This window comes from Euleptes europaea, chromosome 16 (assembly GCF_029931775.1).
Source record: "Euleptes europaea isolate rEulEur1 chromosome 16, rEulEur1.hap1, whole genome shotgun sequence".
Classification (NCBI taxonomy): domain Eukaryota; kingdom Metazoa; phylum Chordata; class Lepidosauria; order Squamata; family Sphaerodactylidae; genus Euleptes; species Euleptes europaea.
Genome location: NC_079327.1, coordinates 32817170 through 32838478, shown reverse-complemented (window position 1 = coordinate 32838478; position 21309 = coordinate 32817170). Strand labels below are relative to the sequence as shown.

At 41.2% G+C, this 21309-nt stretch overlaps 1 protein-coding gene across 1 annotated transcript in view; it reads right to left on the bottom strand.

Annotated features, from left to right (window-relative positions):
• AFF3 (ALF transcription elongation factor 3) overlaps positions 1-20335 on the bottom strand; it is a 276318-nt gene extending 255983 nt beyond the window's left edge. The window contains exon 1 of the mRNA XM_056862161.1: positions 20240-20335. Within this exon, the coding sequence (XP_056718139.1) occupies positions 20240-20335 (96 nt within the window). The remainder of the gene's footprint in view (positions 1-20239) is intronic.
• Positions 20336-21309: the final 974 nt, after the last annotated feature.

Here is a 21309-nt window from a genome sequence, read left to right as displayed (position 1 = left end):
CCTGACCAGAGAACAAATGTTGAATCTACCGACAGCACTTTTCACTGAATGGTACTGAAAACCACCAAGAAGCCAGATTCTGTAGCTGGAAAGACAATCTGGCGTACTGGTGTATTTTTGGCTCTTGGGCATCTTTGAAAAAGGACAAAGAGTATAGATTGGCATGAATTCTCTTTGTTTATCTGAAACATTTATATCCTGTACCTATCAATAAAACTGCCAAGAGTTAAAGAGTTTCATATTTTCAATGTAATTCAGCTTAATATCCAAATATAGAGTCCTACCTATTGTGATTCTTGTTGGTGGTCCCCGGCCCAAGGAGTGTGCGGTTATCCTCGACAAGGGCCAGGGCTTTCTCGGCCCTGGCCCCGGCCTGGTGGAACTCCCTTCCTAGTAACATCAGGGCCCTGCAGGACCTTAAAAGGGCCTGCAAGACAGAATTGTTTCGCTAGGCCAGGGGTGGGGAACCTTTTTTCTGCCAAGGGCCATTTGGATATTTATGACATCATTCGCGGCCCATACAAAATTATCAACTAAAAATTAGCCTGCTATATTTGGTCAAACATTTAGCCAAGAGGTACAACGGAGATGGCTCGAAGTGTCTGCCACGTAGAGCGACTTGCTTTTAAGCTCTGCTGTCCCCAGCTGGACCCAAGAGATTCAGGCAGGGCAGCATCCGTCTGAGCTAGAGATAAGTCAGGACCCATGGAGGGCTAGACCAAATGATTTTGTGGGCCTGATGTTCTCCACCCCTGCGCTAGGCCTACAGTTGAGGGCAGCTGCAGGTTGTCATCTATGCTGGCCTCCCTACCCCTTCCACTCTCTTCAAAACTTTGATTATGTGGGGGCACTGACTGCTCCATCAGGTCTCTCAGCGAATGTTACACTCCGAATGAGTGCCATCTTGCTGTGCATACTAATTTTTGTTATGTAGTTTTAGAATTTTAAAGAAAGATGTACTATGGTTTTATTGTGTTTATACTGTTAACTTGTCGTTATCCGCCCTGAGCCCCGACCTTGGCCGGGGAATGAGAGTGGGATAAAGATATAAATAAATGAATAAACAAATACAATTTCAATGTTTTCCCAAATATCCCGTTTTTCCTGGGAATTTTTTTTTTGTGTACCTTCAAAATTAGCAGACATTTTACATGTTTAGTAGCAGACAGTGTATTCAAATGGACTATCTGCAACTAGAAAACAAGAATAGAAAAATGGTGTTTTTCATGGAAATTGTTAACTATCTTTAATGCATCAATCTAGCAATATTCAAGTTCCACAAACCTGGGGAACATAATTTGCTTGTTATGGAAACTTTGCTAATTATGCAAATCAAGAATATTAATTGTGTTTGTTTTGCATGTCCTCATATTAGTAATCAGAGGCTGCAATCATACCTATACTTGTGTGGGAGTAGTCCCTATTAAATGCAGTGGAATTTACTTTTGCATAAACATAGATAGGATTCAGCTGTAAATCTGGAAAAATTAATCTCACCCACTTGCACCAATGGCAGTATGATTCATAAGCTGGCCTTCCTTTTATCATACATGGGAATCCCTTACTATGTTCCTAGTAGTATGTAGCTTGGTGATTTTGGGGGGAGGGGAGTCAGTCTGTTAGGTGACATTCTTTATCTCTGTAAAAAAGAAACACTCCATTGCAGATCTTAGGCTGCAATCCTAAAAACTCTTTCCTGGGATTATAGACATTCCAATAAAATGGGATTTACTTCTGAGTAAAGTAAGAGATTGTTCTCTTAGGGCTATTATGCATGTGTGGTGTTTGTCAGATTTGGCCCCAACCTAGTTGGACTTTTTTTTCCTGCACATATTTTGCCCCCTAAAGTAGCAGCTTCAATTTTTCCTCAGCTTTTCTCTGGGTTTTTGCAAGTACTTTACCACAAGGTTTTTTCTCAAGCCGTTTCTGAGTCAGCTTCACTCGATGTACAGAAATGCTCCATTGGGGGGGCGGTTTCGCTGCCTACAGACGCCCACCCACAACCTCCCCAATTGATTCCACACACCCCTTCCACCTTCCCCCTCCCCTCCACCTGGGGCTTCCTCACTCCCCTTTTAAACATGCAAGATTAACAAGCAAATGCTGAGGAATCTGCCTGCATGCTGTGAGCTTTTCTGATCAGCCTTGCTGCTATGAAACTGACCAGAAAGCTATGTGACCATGAAACTGACCAGAAGTAGATCAGGCATTTTCCTGCTATCTCTCCTGTGATCTGGTCAGTTTCATGGTCTCACCGCTTTCTGGTAAGTTTTTTTTTTTTTAAGGCAATAAAATCTTGCCAGATCACTGAAGCATTAAAACAATAGTCTTAGCAGGTTCTCTGACATCTCAGGTTTTATTTTTTTAAGTAAGTCTCAAGCTCTTCCTTCAAGGGAGAAGGCATATCTCTGTGGAGACTTGCTTTTTTAAAAATGAAAGCTTGAAATTCGGAGAATCTTACAAGGCTATTGCTTCAATGCTCCAGTAATTTAGTGATATTTCATTGCCTTAAAAAAGGGGGGGGGAAGAAATCACTTCAGGGTGGTGGAGGAGACGCCGATTCCTCACATACTATTTATAATGGTACCAGTTAAGGTGCCATTTTCTTTAGCGTTCTTTCCCTGACTCTTCCACATATCCATTCGCCTTCCCCTCAGCATTCAATTGCTAAACTGTTTTTTTATAAAATGGTGGGAGGGAAGCCACTTGTGCTGGCCACTCTGTAGGGAGACGGCTTCTGTTAATTGCTACTACTTACTGCAAGAGTTTTGCGTCACATATTATTTAAAATGGCTCTGGTTAATGCAGGGTCAGGAGCCATTTTGTTGAGCATTCTCTTCTCGGACTCTTCCACATGTGTAATGATCGTCCAATCAGTAAACAAAGAATCACCAATGAGAACAGTTTTGTTGGCGGGAGAAATTATCTAGCGTTTCTGACAGTAGCGCTAGACTCCATGTGCAAAAAATAAAAGGTTGGTGCTATGGCGCCAATAGTGATGCCCTCGGTGATGCCCAGCATCCTTGCTGGATATTCCTATTTATTTGGCCATGTGCAGAAGACATACGCCAACTCCACAGCAGAAAGGATTCAGAGGAAAGGGCATGCATGTGGAACGATTTTCCCAAGCTGATTTAAATGCTTGTGGATCGGCTGCCAAGAAAATCAGGAATAAGTTGTGCATGCAGAACATGTGTGTGTATAAAGTGCCATCAAGTCACAGCCAACTTATAGCGACCCCAGGTGGGGTTTTCAAGGCTCATGATTGAGCAGAGGTGGTTTGCCTTCCTCTGCAGAGTTTTCCTTTAAGGTCTCCCTTCCAAGTACTGACTCTGCTTAGCTTCCGAGATCTGAAGAGATCGGGCTATACCATGCTGCCTTCCCTCCTACATGCAAAATAACCCCTAACAATTTAGAGCCAGCATGATATACTATGTAAGAAGCAAGGCTAGGACCAGGGAGACCAAGGTTCAAATAATCATTCGGCCATGAAACTGGGTCAACTCCAAGCAAGCCGCCCAGGAAAATTCCCCCAGTGCTATGCTATCATTTTTGCTGGCGTAAGTTCACTGGCAAAAGGGGGCATCCCCAGGGTGAAAAGCCATAGAAGGATGACTAATGGCAGCCCTGTCCCTGGGAATGCCCCCTTTGGCACCGTCGCAAACCGTTGTGCCAGAGGAATGCTGCAATTGCACCAGCAACCCACGTGTGGCACTATTGCACCACTCCCCAGCACTGGTGTAAGTGACCCAGCACCAGCATCAGTGCCCATTTCGACAGCACAAGCGGCACTTACGCTGCCACCACCTCAAAAGCTCTCCCACCCCCCTTAAGATTGCATTGTAAGAAATAAAACGAAGCACAGCCAGAACTACCAATTGCTGCTGCCAGGGTTGTCAGTTTTGAAACTGTTCCTTCTAGTTTTCAGTTGAGTTTGACCTGCACAATTGCCAGGTAATGTTATTTAGATCCACTGACCAAGTGCAGAAAAACATTGTAAAATATAATTGGTTACAGTATTCATCTTACTGAGAATAAAAACTCTGTTTTATTTTTAACAGCAAGCTTCCTGTCCTCATTGTTGCGAAGCTGCACATGGAAGTTTAAGAGCAATATCTGACCAACGTTTTAGAAGTCATGGGAATTTCTGAATGCAAAAAAAGTATACAGTTCTGTAAGATTTTTAGAATACTGTGCAATATATTTGCTTCTGATCCTTACTGAATTAAGATTTTCTTGACATACCTGAATTACTTTCACATAGAATTTGGATTTATTTGATTCAGCACAGTGAGGGAGTATAAATAACTCTCTAAGTAAACTTACCTCTGAGCAAAATGTCCAAGCCTTGGAGATTTAACACTAATTTAATATGATGGAAAATAGTGTACATTGGTATCTTTTCCCAGATAAAAGCACATTGGGAATAAGTATACTGCACAACATGATAAGAAAATTAAGAGCTAATCTTGCAACTTCTTAGTATGTATATATTTTTTTACTGAAGTCAGCAAAAGATCTGCAGTCACAGACCCTGCAGAACTAGACTACAAATTTGTTGTATTAATACGTGGCATTATTAAGCACCATCTGCTCTGTTCTTACTGTTGTAATTCCTATAGATACATTGCGATTAGACATGGTTTTCCTTTTGGACCAGACAGTGAGAAAGGGACGAGATAATGAATAACTCCCAGGAGAAAGAGAATTCCTTTTTGAGCTGGTTTAAGTCTTGTTTAGAATATGTACACATCAGTTTGCGTTTACTGTAAAGAACCCTAATTAGTCCATAGACAAGTTAACCTTCTACCTCCCAGCAGACATAATTCATGTACATTTTATACAACATGGCATTCTGCTGACTATTATCCATCATTTACAACTGTTATTTGTCTATAAAAGTGACACTAAAAAGTTGAAAAATGATTCTACTCAACCTGCCTCTAGATGTGTTTTAACAAATTGCATGAATTCAAAAGTCTCCTTATCCTAAGAAGCAATTAGTCAAAGCTATAAATATATTTTTAAAATGATATAAATGATTACCTGTCCAGATACCAGAACGCTTCAACGTAATACAGGTGCCACTTGCTAACACACATTTCAAAAAACTTCACTTACAGAGATAATGACGTTAGTATCAGTGGAACTAATCACAAGTCACACAGATGTAAGAGTGTGCAGTATTTTGCCCTCAGATAGGGGCTAACATAAAATAGTACACTTCATTATTTATTGCTAATAAAGTTAATCAAATTCAGTCCTTCTTACTCATGCATGCATTTAAATGGGATCTTGAACATGACATGCATATTTATGAAACAAGGATTGAAAGATTATCTGCAAGGAAAAGACCTCACAAAGCTTTCCCCCAATGAATAAAACAAGGACCTCACTTTTTACTACATATACTTGTTTCATAAAATATTTATTCTAATTCAACTGTATATAATATTTACATTGTTGACAATTACAATAAACAAGGGATTCAATTATTTTATGAGACTGCACCTAATGCAATCCAGTTACTGACATACATATTAGAAGGACTTGCTGGGGGATCTCATTTTTCCTCCCCCACTATTTCCTCTTTCCTTTCTGTGAAAGCCTCCATAAGCTTCTCCCCTTTTCCTGCCTCATTCACTCCTTCCCAGCCATTCTCCAACCTACCTTAATCTGCCCTTCTGTCTTCAGCTCCCCTGATAGGCAGCCTCTACCTAGGAAAGCTATGGCCTAGTTGTGCAGTGCCAACTCCTGGGCCAGGCCAACTTGCATAGTAGGGAGCCCTACTACTGGGGGGCACATCACTTTCCCCTGTATTCCCCTCCTGCACTATTTCCCTTTCCCTCCTCCTGGCAACCCTCATATCCTCTCTCCTTTCCCTGCCTTATTCTCTCCATCTCAGCCATTTATCAATCTACCTTTTATCTGCCTCCCATCTTCAGCTATATTTATTATTTATTTACTTCATTTATACCCTGCCTTTCTCCACACTGGGAACCAAAGCAGCTTACATCACTCTCCTCTCCTTTTTATCCTCATAACAACTCTGTGAGGTACGTTGGCTGAAAGTATGTAACTAGCCTAACATCACCTAGTGAGCTTCCATGTCAGATTGTTGATTTGAACCTAAGTCTCCCCGACACTACTCTGACTGCAACACCACACTGGCTTTCGTAAGGCGGCTGTTGTTGCAGAGTAGCAAGCAGCCAGGCCAGGTGAGTCCTGCAAGTCTTGTGGTAACATATCACCCAGTGGTTGCTGCCAGGACTGATCCCAATGAGTCCTCAAAGGCCAAAAAAGCCCTGGAAATGACCCTGCTCCTCCCTCTGCCTTTTACTGACAGAAACCAAGCCTAGAATGCTGTGGTTGACTATCAATGGCTTCCATTTGTTAAAACTACAGGTGCTCCTTTTATCATTTTGGTTTTTTTTAAACCCTATGTATTTTTTTTAGATTTCAGATTTTTTCTGCAAACCTGGGGAATTTTCCAGGTTTGTAGAAAGATTTGTCCATTCGCAGCTCCAGTCACTGGATTTAAGTATCTTCAGTTTTGACCAACTTCGCTAACCGAATACACATGTGGAGACACACAAGCATCTTGTGGGGAAGGGGCATTCCCCAGCTGTTGCTTCCTTCCCTTTCCCTCTCTTCTCTGTCAAAGTTACCCCTTTCTCTTTCTGCCTTCACCCCAATCTATCAATCTTCCCTCACCCTCTCTTCTCCCCTCACCCTTTCTATGTCAGTCTTTTTCCCTTTCTTTCCCACTCCCATCTCTAGCAATCTTCTCTTACCCCTTCTTCCTTCATCCTTTGTATGTCAATCTCTCCCCAATCTTACCCCCTACCCATCTCAGACAATGTCCCTCTCTCTTCCCCTTCTCAATCTGCCCCTCACTTTCTCTCCCCAATCTCCCTGCTTCTTTCTTTTTCTCCCCCTCTCAGACAATCCCTTTTTCTTTCTCTCTCCTCTTCTTATTTTTTCCTACCTTTAGAGCCACAGTGGCTGTAGTGACAACAGGGCCATGGCTCCAGGCACCACCACATATCTTTCAGCCCGCCAGCAAAAGTGCCTGGGAGCGGCTCCAAGCCTGGAACCTCTCCTGGCATCTCCTGCACCCAAGCCTGGAGTAGTTCCCAGCACCTGCCACAGCTGTGGCCAGACCCGGAGAAGTGGCCTGAAGCCAGGCTCGGAGCAGCTCCTGAAATTGGCTACCTCCCACTCCGCCAAGATAAGTGCATTGCCTGCACGTGTGAAGATAACCCAAACAAGGCTATTTATTCACAATAGGATGTTTTGGAGGTCATTAATTCATAGGGTCACCATAAGTTGGAAGCAACTTGACAACACTTAACACACACTGGGAGATCATCTGGATATTTCTGACACAGATGTTTAATACATCTGCAGTGACTTGAGAACTTAAAATAATAAGTGAATGTTTTGCAAGGGCATTAAAGGTTTTGTCAATATCAGTGTAGGCAATTCTCCAATGTACGAACACATTCTTCAGTTTGTCAAAGACTGTGATGAAAGTATTACTTCTGAAGATCGCCTTGTCATTGAATGTCTTCTGTCTTTTGCAGTGTCTGGCTAATTTATAGTCTAGAGCAACAGCCCCTGCAGCCCTTAGTTTCATACTTAGCATAACTGAGAAACTGAAGAAGTAAAAATGTGAGGGCCTAAGATTTTGGGGCCTGACCTGGATAGCCCAGGCTAGCCTGATCTCGTCAGATCTCAGAAGCTAAGCTGGGTTGACCCTAGCAAGTATTTGGATGGGAAACCTCCAAGGAATACCAGGGTCATGACGCAGAGGCAGGCAATGGCAAACCACCTTCTGAAAGTCTCTTGCCTTGAAAACCCCACCAGGAGTCACCATAAGTCAGTCGTGACTTGACAGCCAAAGAAAAGAAAAGACTGTGGCCTTATTAGCCTAACAGTTAATTTGGCCCTGCCCATGAAAGTTTATGCAAAGAGGCATGTACAGTGAGGTAAAAAAGTATTTGATCCCCTGCTAAATTTGCCCGTTTGCCCTCTGACAAAGAAATGACCAGTCCATAATTTTAATGGTAGGTCTGTTGTAGCTGTGAGAGACAGAATAACAACAGGAAAAAAACCAGAAACCCAGAAGACAAAAGTCAGAGAGTGATGTGCATTATAATGAGTGAAATAAGTATTTGATCCCTTTGCAAAAGATGACTTAGTACTTGGTGGCAAAACCCTTATTGGCAATTACAGAGGTCAGACGTTTCTTGTAGGTGGCCACCAGGTTTGCACACATCTCAGGAGGTATTTTGTCCCACTCCTCTTTGCAGATCCTCTCCAAGTCAGTAAGATTTCGAGGCTGATGTATAGCTACTCTAACCTTCAGCTCCCTCCACAGATTTTCGATGGGATTAAGGTCTAGAGACTGGCTAGGCCACTCCAGGACCTTAATGTGCTTCTTCTTGAGACACTCTTTTGTTGCCTTGGCCATGTGTTTTGGGTCATTGTCATGCTGGAATACCCATCCTCAACCCATTTTCAATGCCCTGGCTGAGGGAAGGAGGTGCTCACCCAAGATTTGACGATACATGGTCCCGTCCATCGTCCCTTCGATGCGGTGAAGGTGTCCTGTCCCCTTAGCAGAAAAACACCCCCAAAGCACAATATGTCCCCCTCCATGTTTGAAGGTGGGGATGGTGTTCTTGGGGTCGTAGGCAGCATTCCTCCTCCTCCAAACACGGCGAGTTGAGTTGATGCCAAAGAGCTCGATTTTGGTCTCATCTGACCACAACACTTTCACCCAGTTCTCCTCTGGGTCATTCAGATGTGCATTGGCAAACTGCAGACGGCGTAGTGTGTTACCAATTGTTTTCATGGTGACTATGGTCCCAGCTGCCCTGAGATCATTGACAAGTTCCCCCCCGTGTAGTTCTGGGCTGCTTCATCACCGTTCTCATGATCATTGCAACTCCACGAGATGAGATCTTGCATGGAGCCCCAGACCGAGGGAGGTTGACAGTTAGGGTTAGGGTTATAACCTTCTCACCAAGCTGCTTGGCAATAGTCTTGTAGCCCAGTCCAGCCTTGTGCAGGTCTACAATCTTGTCCCTGACATCCTTGGACAGCTCTTTGGTCTTGGTCATGGTGGCTAGTTTGGAATCTGATGGACTGATTGCTTCTGTCGACAGCAGAACTCTAACCCTAACCCTAATCTGGCTGGTTGATAGGGGATCAAATACTTATTTCACTCATTATAATGCACATCAATCTCTGACTTTTGTCTTCTGGGTTTCTGGGGTTTTTCCTGTTGTTATTCTGTCTCTCACAGCTACAATAAACCTACCATTAAAATTATGGACTGTCAGTTCTTCGACAGAGGGCAAATGGGCAAATTTAGCAGGGGATCAAATACTTTCCCCCCTCACTGTATTAGGCTTCATAGTGCCCCAAGTTTTAGCCTTGCAGCTATCAAGAGAAAGTACATATTCATGTACCAAGAACAGCTGCAGTATTTTTCTTTTTTAAGTGCAGATGAAAATGTGTTCATCCTTTCTCTATTTTAAATACATACAAACAGCCTGTGGATCAGATCCACAGTGATTATTCCCATCGGCCAATCCCCCATGCTTCCTCCATTTTTTCCCTTCAAGGGCTTGGATGTTTATTAAACCAAACGTTGAACAGTACTTTCAAAAACATTTTTAAATTAAAAATTACTTTGTTCAGAAGAGCAACATGTTTATTTTGTGATTCACACAAGGTCCAGCCAGTCAGCTCTAGACCCAGTCCAGCCCTGCCCTGAATGAGTAGAGTTTGACAGCTTTGTAAGTGACCTTGGGGCCAGCAGTATAAGGCCCCTGTGCAGATATCTCTTGCCAAAAACAAAACAAAACCCCAGAACAACCTTTTCCTCTGAACCTAATATGAGTGAGAACGTTGTACATTTATCTAAGTGGCAATAACTACACTGCCAAAGCATTCTTACAGCTGAAGTTGTGTCTCCACACAGCCCAACAAAATAATCGCTTTGGAAAACCTCCAAAGTCATGTCCTTGGAGGCAATGAGAACTTATGGAATAAATGTTTTATGATCTGCAGTCAAGTTGTTAATAATATAGCTATAGGATTTGTTTCTCATAATAATCATTATGAGTGCATAAAACTGAGAACTAGGAATTTCAGTATGAATGTAACATCAAACTCTTTCCTCCCCCCCCCCCCAGTTTCTCAAAATCGAAAAACAACTTTACAAGGGGCAGGCTGTGATCAGGAACAAGAGACTAGCAAAGAGGCCTTCCTGCGTAATTTTCTCTGCCCCCCCTCCAAGTCCATGAGGCTCCTCCCTATAGCTGGTCTTCCATGTCCAATCCTAGCTTCTGAAACTGCATTTCAGGGTTTTTTTAAACTTCAGGGGGAAAAGAGCCACTGTGTTCTGTGTCATGTGTAATTTAAGCCTCAAGAGCAAACTACACATTAAACAGAACTCCGTGTTAGTTGTTTTTAATTCAAAGCTGTCTGAGTCATTCAGTATGTGAGCAGAAGGGAAGGCATAGGCAACCCACTTAACCCTACGTTGCTTTCTTTAAAAGCCTAGAAGTGCCCTTCCAAAGGTGCTTTTTACTGTGCAAAAGGGAGATATGTGCCTGATACAGATGGGCTTAACAGCTTTCATTCTGGTCCCTCTACCTGCCCTTTTAAAATACGACTCCAGAATGCATGGGCCCAGCTACTATTGGGCTCTAAGGAGAATGTATATATCACTCCCATTCTGCAGATACTCTATAGAATCATAGAGTTGGAAGGGACCACCAGGGTCATCAAGTCCTTTGGTTACCAATCAGTTATGGGTTCAGTTCAATATTTTAGCTGCTATCACCCACAAAATCCTTAATGGCACTGGACCCATGCAAAGGACCTCCTTTTCCTGCTATGTTCCATTGCAACACCTGCATTCATTGGAGCAAAGCCTTCTGAAGATGCCTCCCTGCAAAAAGGTAACAGCGACAACCACACACTCTCTGTGGTGGATGAATGGCTTGTCTGAGGGTACCAGGAAGGTTCCCACACTTCTACTATTTGCAAAATGTGAAAGACAGAAATATTCAAGAGGGCATTCTTATAAAGGAATCAGAATTACTATAACGGATCAGCAAAGGAGATTATTTCTATAAGACATAGGGCGAAAACGCATGGTCATTTAGCCTCCTTTATTACCTGTTTCAGCCAGAATTCAGCCAGGATCGAACGCATGCGTTTCGCCGAACATGTGTTCAATCCTGCCTGAATCCTGGCTGAAACAGGGAATAAAGGAGGCTAAAGCAACCATGCGTTGTCGTCCATAGAATTATAGTATACTGCAAAGTTTATTGTGTCATACGTATCACTCCCCTTTTTACTGTGTTTCAATGTCCTCTATCCCCCACTTCAGTATATTATGTCAAATTTTAGACGGTTTGGTTGCCTTAGGGCGAAAACGCATGGTCGCTTTAGCCTCCTTCATTCCCTGTTTCAACCAGGATTCAGCCAGGATCGAACGCATGTTCAGCGAAACATATGCATTCGATACTGGCTAAATCCTGGCTGAAACAGGGAATAAAGGAGGCTAAAGTGGCCATGCATTTTTGCCCTTAAGACTGTTCTTTGCCTACATTAACTGTACTGTCACTCTAGTTATTTGCTTGCATTGTTTTCCAGTGCTTCAGTCCCAGCCTCACTGCATAGTTTTGTTTATCAGCAATCCTCGCTATTTGATTGAATTGTTCTTATCATATTCTGTAATCTTCCTTGAGTATCAGTGAGAATGGCAGGCTATAAATGAAGTTGCATCATCATCATCTACTCATTAAGCCACCATTAAAGGGACAGGACATTTCCCCCCTGTTCAATTGACAATGTTAGATATAAAGGTCTCATACGAAATAACATGTCAGGGTTCTGTTCCCTAACTGCATTTTATGGGACTGAATAGAAATCTAGGGAGGAAGATTCTGGGCAAAGAAAAAAGGACCTGAAAGGAAAGAGGGCAAAAGTTAAGCTGCCTCTCCCTGTGTGTTCTCCTTCCACTCACACAGATTGCTTTATTTTGCTCTGGGTGAAACAAAAACAAAGCAGAGAAGAAGGAAACATAGATTCTTCATAACATGTGGTTTGTCTTAGGGCATAACCAGATGATACAGTGACAGGCCTCCCACTGTTCTTTAAAAGGCTAACAGCAACTGCTGGGAGCTTCAGTTGGATTGCAGACATGGAACTGGGAGAGAGGGGATTAACCCTTTCCCCCAGAGCCATCTTCCGGATTTAAATCATCCCCTTCCTCTCAGAGTTGCTGTGGTGAGGGGAAGCACATAGATACCCATATGGCACATGCATATTTCTTCAGCAGAGCAAGCAGTAGCTTTGGAAGCAGTTTGAAAACTGGAAAAATGATATGGGAGAAAAGGATTAACACAGCTTTCCACAGTGCTGCCATAATGCTCTAATTCCTTCCTCCTTCCAGCTGCTATTTACATATATATGTTTACATATTGCAGAGAGGTAGTTGTGAATTTCCTGCATTGTGCTGGGGGTCGGACTAGATGACCCTGGTGGTCCCTTCCAACTCTATGATTTTATTATTCCAAAACCATGTGGGAGACCATATTACATATCTCCTGCCATCATTCTAGCTAGCCCCTTAGAATGAAAAGGAAGAAAGGTGGTAATTCAAGTGATCAGTAAAAAATGTCAACGACTTCAGTATCCCTAGTTAAATCGTTAGGCCATTCGTATTTGTGTGATTTTAATGCCATAAATTTTAAACAGTGGCTGCTTAAACACCTCTAAAGGTTAAACCTTATTCAGCTAATCTGTACGTAGGAACAAGTAACTGTCACATGCTTAACCTTTTGCAGATTAAAACTGTCTGCATAAAAGATGTGAAATGATCATTGTTGTAATTGTTGCAAGTAGATACGTCGGCATTTTGTGGCAATATATCTTTTCTTCTGAGCAGCAGTTTTATGCCCCAGGTCACTTGCTTGTCCATGGCTGCGATAAAAACCATTGCCTTTCATGAGAAATTATATTTCAAGGCACCAGAATTGCTGAACTGGTTTCAGCAAAAAGGTTATTGGTTATAATAGGAAGTTTTGGATTATTATTAAATTAATCTCTAGTATTTCAAATGTATTAAATATGGGTAATGAAACAAGACTTTTCATAGCAATTCAGTGAACAGGGAGGGAAGAATGGGTTTTTTATTTCGCATGAGCTGCAAATACAATCACTAAACTGTCTTTTCTAAAATTGGATAGAAATATAACTCTTCATTTGACTACAAGTTAAAACTCCGCCATCAGATCTGGTAGCAGGTACTATTAAGTCGGTATACATAGGTATATAAGGCATTTATTCACCCAGAATAAATGTAATTACTAAAATATTACTGAAGTCACCGTCCCAGTTCCTCCAAAGTCTTTGCACATAGATTAAATTAACAACAAATTTTTAAGGAAGACTATCCAATAAATACTAAGATTCTGTAAGCCATGCTGAGAACTAAGGAAGAACGTGTAGAAGAATGTATCACAACTGTCAGTAAAAGGGTCATTTTCAGGACACAGTGAAAGAGTGCGCCCTGTGTTTTGCAGTAGTTCAACCGCTATACTTCTATGTTCCCAATGAATCTGGGCAGAGAATGCCAGCTATGTCATACTGTAAAGTCAATTGTCATGTGGATTTATCCATTCTGCATCCATTAAGTCACCCTTGAGGATAAGCACTCATGAGCACTCTTTGAAAGACGGCTTTTTACACATTAAAAAAAAAAACTTAGCAGAGATAAGGGAAAGCGCTGATTCTAACAGATCTGAAAGCAAGGGGATATTGTGTAAAAAATACATAGGCACAACATTTAATTCTGCACAGTATTAGTTCATGCAGGTAATTCTGTAAAGCGGGCCCATTCATATGAGACCATTTTAACTGCCAGGTGGTAGAACATTCTGTTCTTGGAAAAAATATTTTTCTAGGCTCTTTTGAATAAAAATAGGTTAAAACACAACACTATAAGCAGGTCAACCCAAGTACTGGGTTAAAAGAGATTATCCTAGTGGTTACTGTACTTATATGCAGCCTCTACTGCAGGGGTCCTCAGCCTTTTTGAGCCTGTGGTCATATTTGGAATTCTGACACAAGATAGGGGAGGGGGTGCAACCACAAAATGGCTGCTGCAGGAGGCGGAGCCAAGCACACACAGAGGAAGCCCAAGTGCAGGGAAGAAGAGTGGTAGTTTAAAAAAACACTGGAAAAGGAGTGACAGAGAGAATGAAAACCAACACTGTGTTGGGAGCTGCCACCAAAACAATGGTATTTTAATCAGCCAATCAATTCTCCAATGGCCAATCAGAAACCCTGATGGTAAAGAGTCCCTCCTGACCCCACAACTTTCTAAAAAAATCTTGGTGGGCTCTGGGAAAGTTGCCAGTGGATGCTATAGCACCCATGGGCACCACTTTGGAGACCCTTCTCTACTTGTTTAAATGATCTGTAACATTCTGAATGAGAATTTATCACACAGCATTTCTCAGGATATTACAGGTTAACACCTTCGGTTTACCATATTCTCATATGCATAACTGATAAATTACTAGATAGTAAATGATAACCTGTATTTTTCTACTAATATCAGTTCTGCTTCTTTCCTCAAAAGTCATTTAATATGAATATTTAAGGACATCTAAATTACCTTCATGGTTGCAATAAAATCAAATCGACAATGAAGTGGTTTAAATGATAATTTCTCACAATGTCTTCATTATGCATAATTTCATCTGAAAAACTACTTATGTTATATTGGAAACTCAGCCATCAATACATTACAATATAGCTAGATCCATACAGCAAAAGGTAGATAATCTTTAACACAATGAAATACAATTTAGGGCAAGGTCAATAATACACTAACCTCTGTTAAGTTATATGCCTCAGAGGTTAAATGTTAAAACTTTATATAATGGTTCCTGTAGCCCATAATTCATAGGTCATTGTTAACTGCTGTTTCCTCATGAAAATACTGTGGCTGCAGAAAATGCTATTCAGAGCTTAGCGTACAATTCCATGAACACTAACATGGAAGTAAACCCCTATGAATACAGTTGGACTGAGCAAACTTACATGGGTCAGACTGTTAATTATATATTGTCTCAGCCATATCATACAGAAACATTTTCCATTCTTGGTTATAAATAGGTGAATAATCCATATGACAATTTGGATACAGTTTAGCATGTGAAGTAGTTGAAGAACTAGCTCAGCACATATAAGAGATTGTCTGAAAGCTAAAAATAAATCGTTTTCAGATACGTTTCAGTCCTGCATAAGAAAAACATATAAACCACCATATTCTCAGAGGCCTTAGAAAATGATCCTTGCTAGGGGGAGGGGGATGTCCATGAAGAACCATTCAAGATAACCGAGCAGACCACTGATAGCACCATTTGAGAAAATCTCAATTCTGTAAAGTTTAAATCAAAATCATTATTTTAAATAGCCAACATAAAAGTATAATATGAGTTACAAATCAAGGAAAGCAACCCCTGAATGATTAGGCCCCACTGTGTTGATTTTATATTTTAACGGAATGCTTACTTTATCTTAATGACTTAATGTTTGAATATTCCCTCAACCCCTCAAACCCAACGAGAGTTTTTCAGCCTAGCCTTTTCCCCGGACATTTTTTAAAAATACAGCATACATAATTTTGACATGGGAAACACCGAACACACCTCACACTCCTTTGCAGCCTGATAGTACAGCCCAAGAAAAGCTCTATCTGGTAGTTATGATGCTAGAAGCGACTCCCCTCTGAAGCCTGGGGTCTCAACTCTCCCTTCCCCTCTTCCTACTAACAGAAGCCTAATTGGGGGAACAGGGTGCTTGCGCTGCAGAACAAGCAATTTCTTCCGGGCAATTCAACCTCCCTCACCTCCCAGGAGCAGCCTAATTGGGCACATGCACTGCAGAATAAGCCATCTGCTGGGCAATTCAGCCTTCCCCACCTCCTAGCAGCAGCCTAATCAGGGGAACAGGGTGTGCACCCTGCAGAACAAGCCATCTCTGCTGGGCAATTGAGCTTCCCCCCTCCTAGCAGCAGCCTAATTGGGGGAACATGTGCATGCGCTGCAGAACAAGTCATCTTTGCTGGGCAATTGAGCCTCCCCCTCTCCTGGCAGCAGCCTAATCGGGGGAATGGGACACACTGCATAACGAGCCATCTCTTCTGGACAACTGAGCCTCCCCCAACTCCTGCTGCCGCCCCTTCTCTGCCCACTGTCCGGGGCACCTGCCCCCTTCGCCCCTTAGATCAGGCACTGGGTATATTGACTTTTTCCTGCCAGATAGTTAAAGTCTGAGATATCATTCAGAAATAGCCTAAGAAATAAATTTTGAACACAGCTGAGAAAGCATTCCCCAAACAGCTCCAAATTGCCACCTTAAACAGTTTCAGGAATCTTATTAATAAGGTACACAACATCAAGAATCTTCAGTTAAATCTTATGTTCTTATTAGTTTACTGAAGACAGCGTAAACTGGCTGAATCTTGTTTCCCTCTACACAGCTGTGTAGAAAGTAATTTCTGAGCCAATACAGCTCTTCCTTAATGTTCTGTTTGTCCTGCTTCAACATGTGGGAGAAAACTAATTTCCCAAAGGAAACTATATTGTTCTAGCCTCATAAAGCAGTGAAGTTTTATTCACAATTTCAGAGTCCATTTCCTTCCTCACTGTCAAAGGTCCTTTGAATATTTTGTTTCAGGCTATGTTCAAACCAGCTCCGAAAGAAGTAACAAGTTTAAATTAATCTATTAATCAAGCAATCAATTAATTGCAGATTGAAAATGTGGATTGTAATTGGATTTTAACCAGACAACACCTGTGAAAAGGGTGCCAACTGCTGACGGCATTAATGTAAATAATTCACACGTCTTTTGATCTGGCATCACGTTTTAAGATTACTTTTGATACAGTAAATATTTTGTTTGTGTTAATTAGGGTGAAAAATAGCCTCCCTATATAATCTGTACTAGAGTAGTAGGATTTATCTTAAATGTTTAAATGTAATTTGAAAGAAATTTACTGGAATATTATGTTCTCTGAAAATTTCACAATCTATAGATTATCACACTGTTCCCCCCTTGTTTTTCTTTGGGTGCCGTTGAGTCACAGCTGACTTATGGAGACCCTGTAGGGTTTTCAAGGCCACAGACGTTCAGAAGTGGTTTGCCATTGTTTCCCTCTGTGTCACGACTCTGGTGTTCCTTGGAGGTTGCCCATCTAAATACTAACCAGGGCCAACCCTGCTTAGCTTCTGAGATCTGACGAGATCAGGCTAGCCTGGGGTTTTCCCTTATATGTGTACTTAAATTGTATGTTTCAAATATTTACTAAGATTTGCAACATTTCTCCTATTTAAATACTGCAGTCCCTAGGCCTACAACAGATTTTTGTGGTTTTTATTAAACTGCTTAGGACTGCCAACTCTAGGTTGGAAAATTCCTGGAGATTTGGGGTTGGAGCCAGGGAAGGGCGTGGTTTGGGGAGGGAGCTCAGCATGGAGTTATGCCTTAGAGTCCGCCCTCTGAAGCTGCCATTTTCTACAGAAGAGCTGATCTCAGTCTAGAGCTCAGTTGTAATTCTGGGAGAACTCCAGGCCTCAGCTAGCAGCAACCTTAAACTTGGCAACCCTTCCCATATAAAGCAGGGGGTCTGATTTTTACATCAAAAGGGGTGCGGGTGTAGGACAACTTCCTTTTAAATTCCTATACTCCCCACACACCTGACACTTTTTTCTCAGAGTCCAGCTCCTATGCAACAAGCATACATTAGGCACACCAGGGAAGGCAGAGCCTACCTTCCTCAGCAATGCACTCCTTTTGGTATAAAAAAATCAAACTCCCCAACCCCTGTTTTATAGGTAAACGGGCCAGTCATGGATTACACAAATATGGCTACCACCCTCACACCTAGGTTGAGTGTTACTGCAAACACAAATATCTAAGAAGTCAAAAAACTGAATCAATCCTAGGTTACCATACTATAGGTACAGGAACAGTATCCTTTAATGCAGCCTAACATTAATTAAGTTTTCCTACATATGGAACACAAGCACATTATGGGGAAGGCTAGAATAAAATGTTTGTCCCTCACTAACTTTAAAAATACAGGCATTTAAAAATTAAATTAAATTTTGAAGATGAAACATGCTTAATCTTCCAAAGAAGCCCCATATTTATAGCATATTTGCTTCATTTGGCTTTATAAGAAGAAATGCCACTAACCACTCCAGAAAATAAGGCACCACATAATTACAAATCTAAGAGTGTGACAGAGTGAATCTAATGCTGAGTTTTCATGTGGCAGACTCCAATTCAAATCACTTTCACCTCTAAGAGACTTGCTGGGTAGCCTTAAGCTAGTAATGCTCTCTTTTCTTAACATGTCTCATAGAAATAAAATTAGACAAGGACAGGTTGTAACCCACATATATCCTTTGTAATATACAAGGATGGAAATTATTTGTAATTATTTGTAACATTTTATGAAACATTTTATATTTTTGTGTCCACACTATTTTCCCTCCATTTGGTCTTGGAAACATTTTCCAAGCGTTTAATGTCCGTTTCTTCGACAAATGCTTAATGACAGTTTATTTCTTTACTCTATTTTAAAGACTATCATCCTCGGGGTGCGGACAAGCTGAAGATACTTCCTTTCTCCGCCGCTCCATTGGTGTTGCCTGTCTCCTCCCATCCTCCCTCCCCTCTTCTCCAGCCAACCATTTCCCTTCTTTTTGATTTTTTAAATTGCACTTGATCTATCGAAGCAACATTATGTTTCTGCAACATCTGAGTATGAGAATCCCCACCTTGTTGCGTCTGAGAGGTTCTTTCCTTTTGTAAAAAGCACACACTTACTTCTCCTTTCTCTGGTGCTCCACTGTGAATTGCTCCCCCCCCCCCTTCTGCTGGGACAGAGATGTTTGGGGTGAGCTGCTTGGTGGAGTTTTATTTGCTGGAGTGGGCAAGGGGGGGAACAGGGGGGGAAGTGATTGCATTTCCAGCTTGGTCAATAGAAGAGAATTGTTTGGAAACATAAGCTGGATTTGATCTTTAGGAAGATGATGAGGTAGAAGGAAAAGGGGCTTTGGGCTCTGCTCGCGCTGGTTTCGCTCGCTACATCTGTTGTGCTTCGGCGAGCCAAGGGGTTAAAAAGAAGGCGCTTTGAAGTATGTTTTATCTCAAGCACAACTGCAGCAAGCAACCAGCGGCTCTGGAGCAGTAGAAAAGTGGGGACAGGGTTAAACGTTCTCAGGGAGAAGCGAAGAGTCCACATGCGGACAGAAATTTTGACTGCGCAGCCAAACCTCGCAGACTGAACACGAGACTAATATGCTGTAAATTAATGGTGGGGAAACAGCCATTACTTTGCTAAGAATACAAGTTCATCCCTTTCTGGATGCTAAGCTGTATTACAAGTGTTGTTCCTCCCAAAAACTCTTCCTTAGTTCAAAATGTGAAAGAAGATTCCATGCATACATAGTTAGTGGTCAACATACCAGATACTCCGAAACAGCTACTTTGTAAAGACACTGTGCAAAACTTCCTTTATGTTAAACACTCCACTCTTGCTGAAACTCTCATTGATTGTTTTGAACTATGTGACAAATTACACAACCACTCAGTCATTTATTTGGTGAATATCTTCTAACCTTTCAAGTCAATTCTCCTAATCAATTCTTGTATATTATGTGGTGGGTATTCTCTTATTCTTGCATACGTTCTCCTTTGGGCTGGGTAATTCATTAATAGGGATGGAGTTCATAAATAGTTCTCTGTTATATTGAGACTTACAAGGTGCATGAAGACAGCTCCATCAGAAAAGCATGCTTAAACATTACAAGCCAGGAGAAAATAAACAGTTTTGAAAACGCATGCCGTGGAAACTTGCAATTCCTGAGCTGAGGGAATTCAACATTACTAGTAATTTATTGCAAATAACTAAATCCTACATTACTTTTATATTGGTATTTTGGCCAACATTCCTGTTCCACTGTACATTTTTACACACTGCTCTAGTTATTTTACTAGATAATTTTACAACCTAAATATTTTGCAACTGTTAACATCTTTTTCCTATTCCATCTTCAGAATTGTCTTAAGGCTGCAGAAATTTTTCTGCTGGTACAATTAAGAACTGTAGGAGTTGTGAAAAGTTACCCTTGGGATCACTATTTCTTCCACGTCTTGAAACTCCTGTTCACTCTGGTTTTCCTTGTTTTGCTTTATTTCCTCTTTAAGAACAAGAGAGGGCATACCTTCTTTCTTTCCGTGGGGTCTGGAGGAGCTATGGCAGCTGTGGTTTTTCATCAAAGGTCAGAACAGAGCACAGCTAACAAAGTGTCAATAAAATACATTCTGACAGCAGTAGTCTCTGGCTGCCAATGCTAAATTAAGAGCTGTCCGACAAATTGGAAACCCTCACAAAACCAAATCACCAATGTCTTCAATTGTACCACCCAGGGAAATGTCTATGTGCAATTATGCACCCAAAATTAATGTTTGCTCAACAGCTACAGGAGAGGGTGACTACTGATGATCAATTTCCGAACAGAAATCTGGAAATCCGAAGGCAGGAATTGACTTGCTATATCAGTTAAGACAAATGCATTTATCTGACTGTTGCAATACATGTGATGTTATGACTACAGCATAATTAAAGGAGTCTGGTGTGTCATGAATAATTACATTGTCATTTAGTAGTCAATTTGCAAGGAATATCTTATGGCCAGTTTTTGCTGTTTTTATTTACATACAACTGCTAGTGGCTTTTCTGAGCAAAAGGCTAAAGACTGCATTACTTTAAATCAATGGACATAGAAGGATGCAACTCTTCTTAGGATTGAACTGTTAATGTGTTTTTAAGGAAGCAACTACTCAAATGTACCCATGCACATTTGCAAGAAGATAGAGAATAGTGTTGAAAAGATACCTCATTTTAGACTTTTGCTGCCATTCTTGTTATGTAATCTACTGTTTCTATAAAGGTTTGAACTATTGTAAATTATTTATTTCAAATATTTGTGCTTCACACTTTTAGTGTAAAAACATAACCAAGATAGTATTTTATTGTTTTAATGAAAATGTTGGAAGCTATCAAATCACTAAAAAACAGTTAAAACCAATAACTGAAAATTAGCAGCAAACTGACAATTAAAACAAATAAAACAAGAAAATGATATAATTTATAAAACCATCAGCCATCAAAATCCAATCAACAGATATATTTG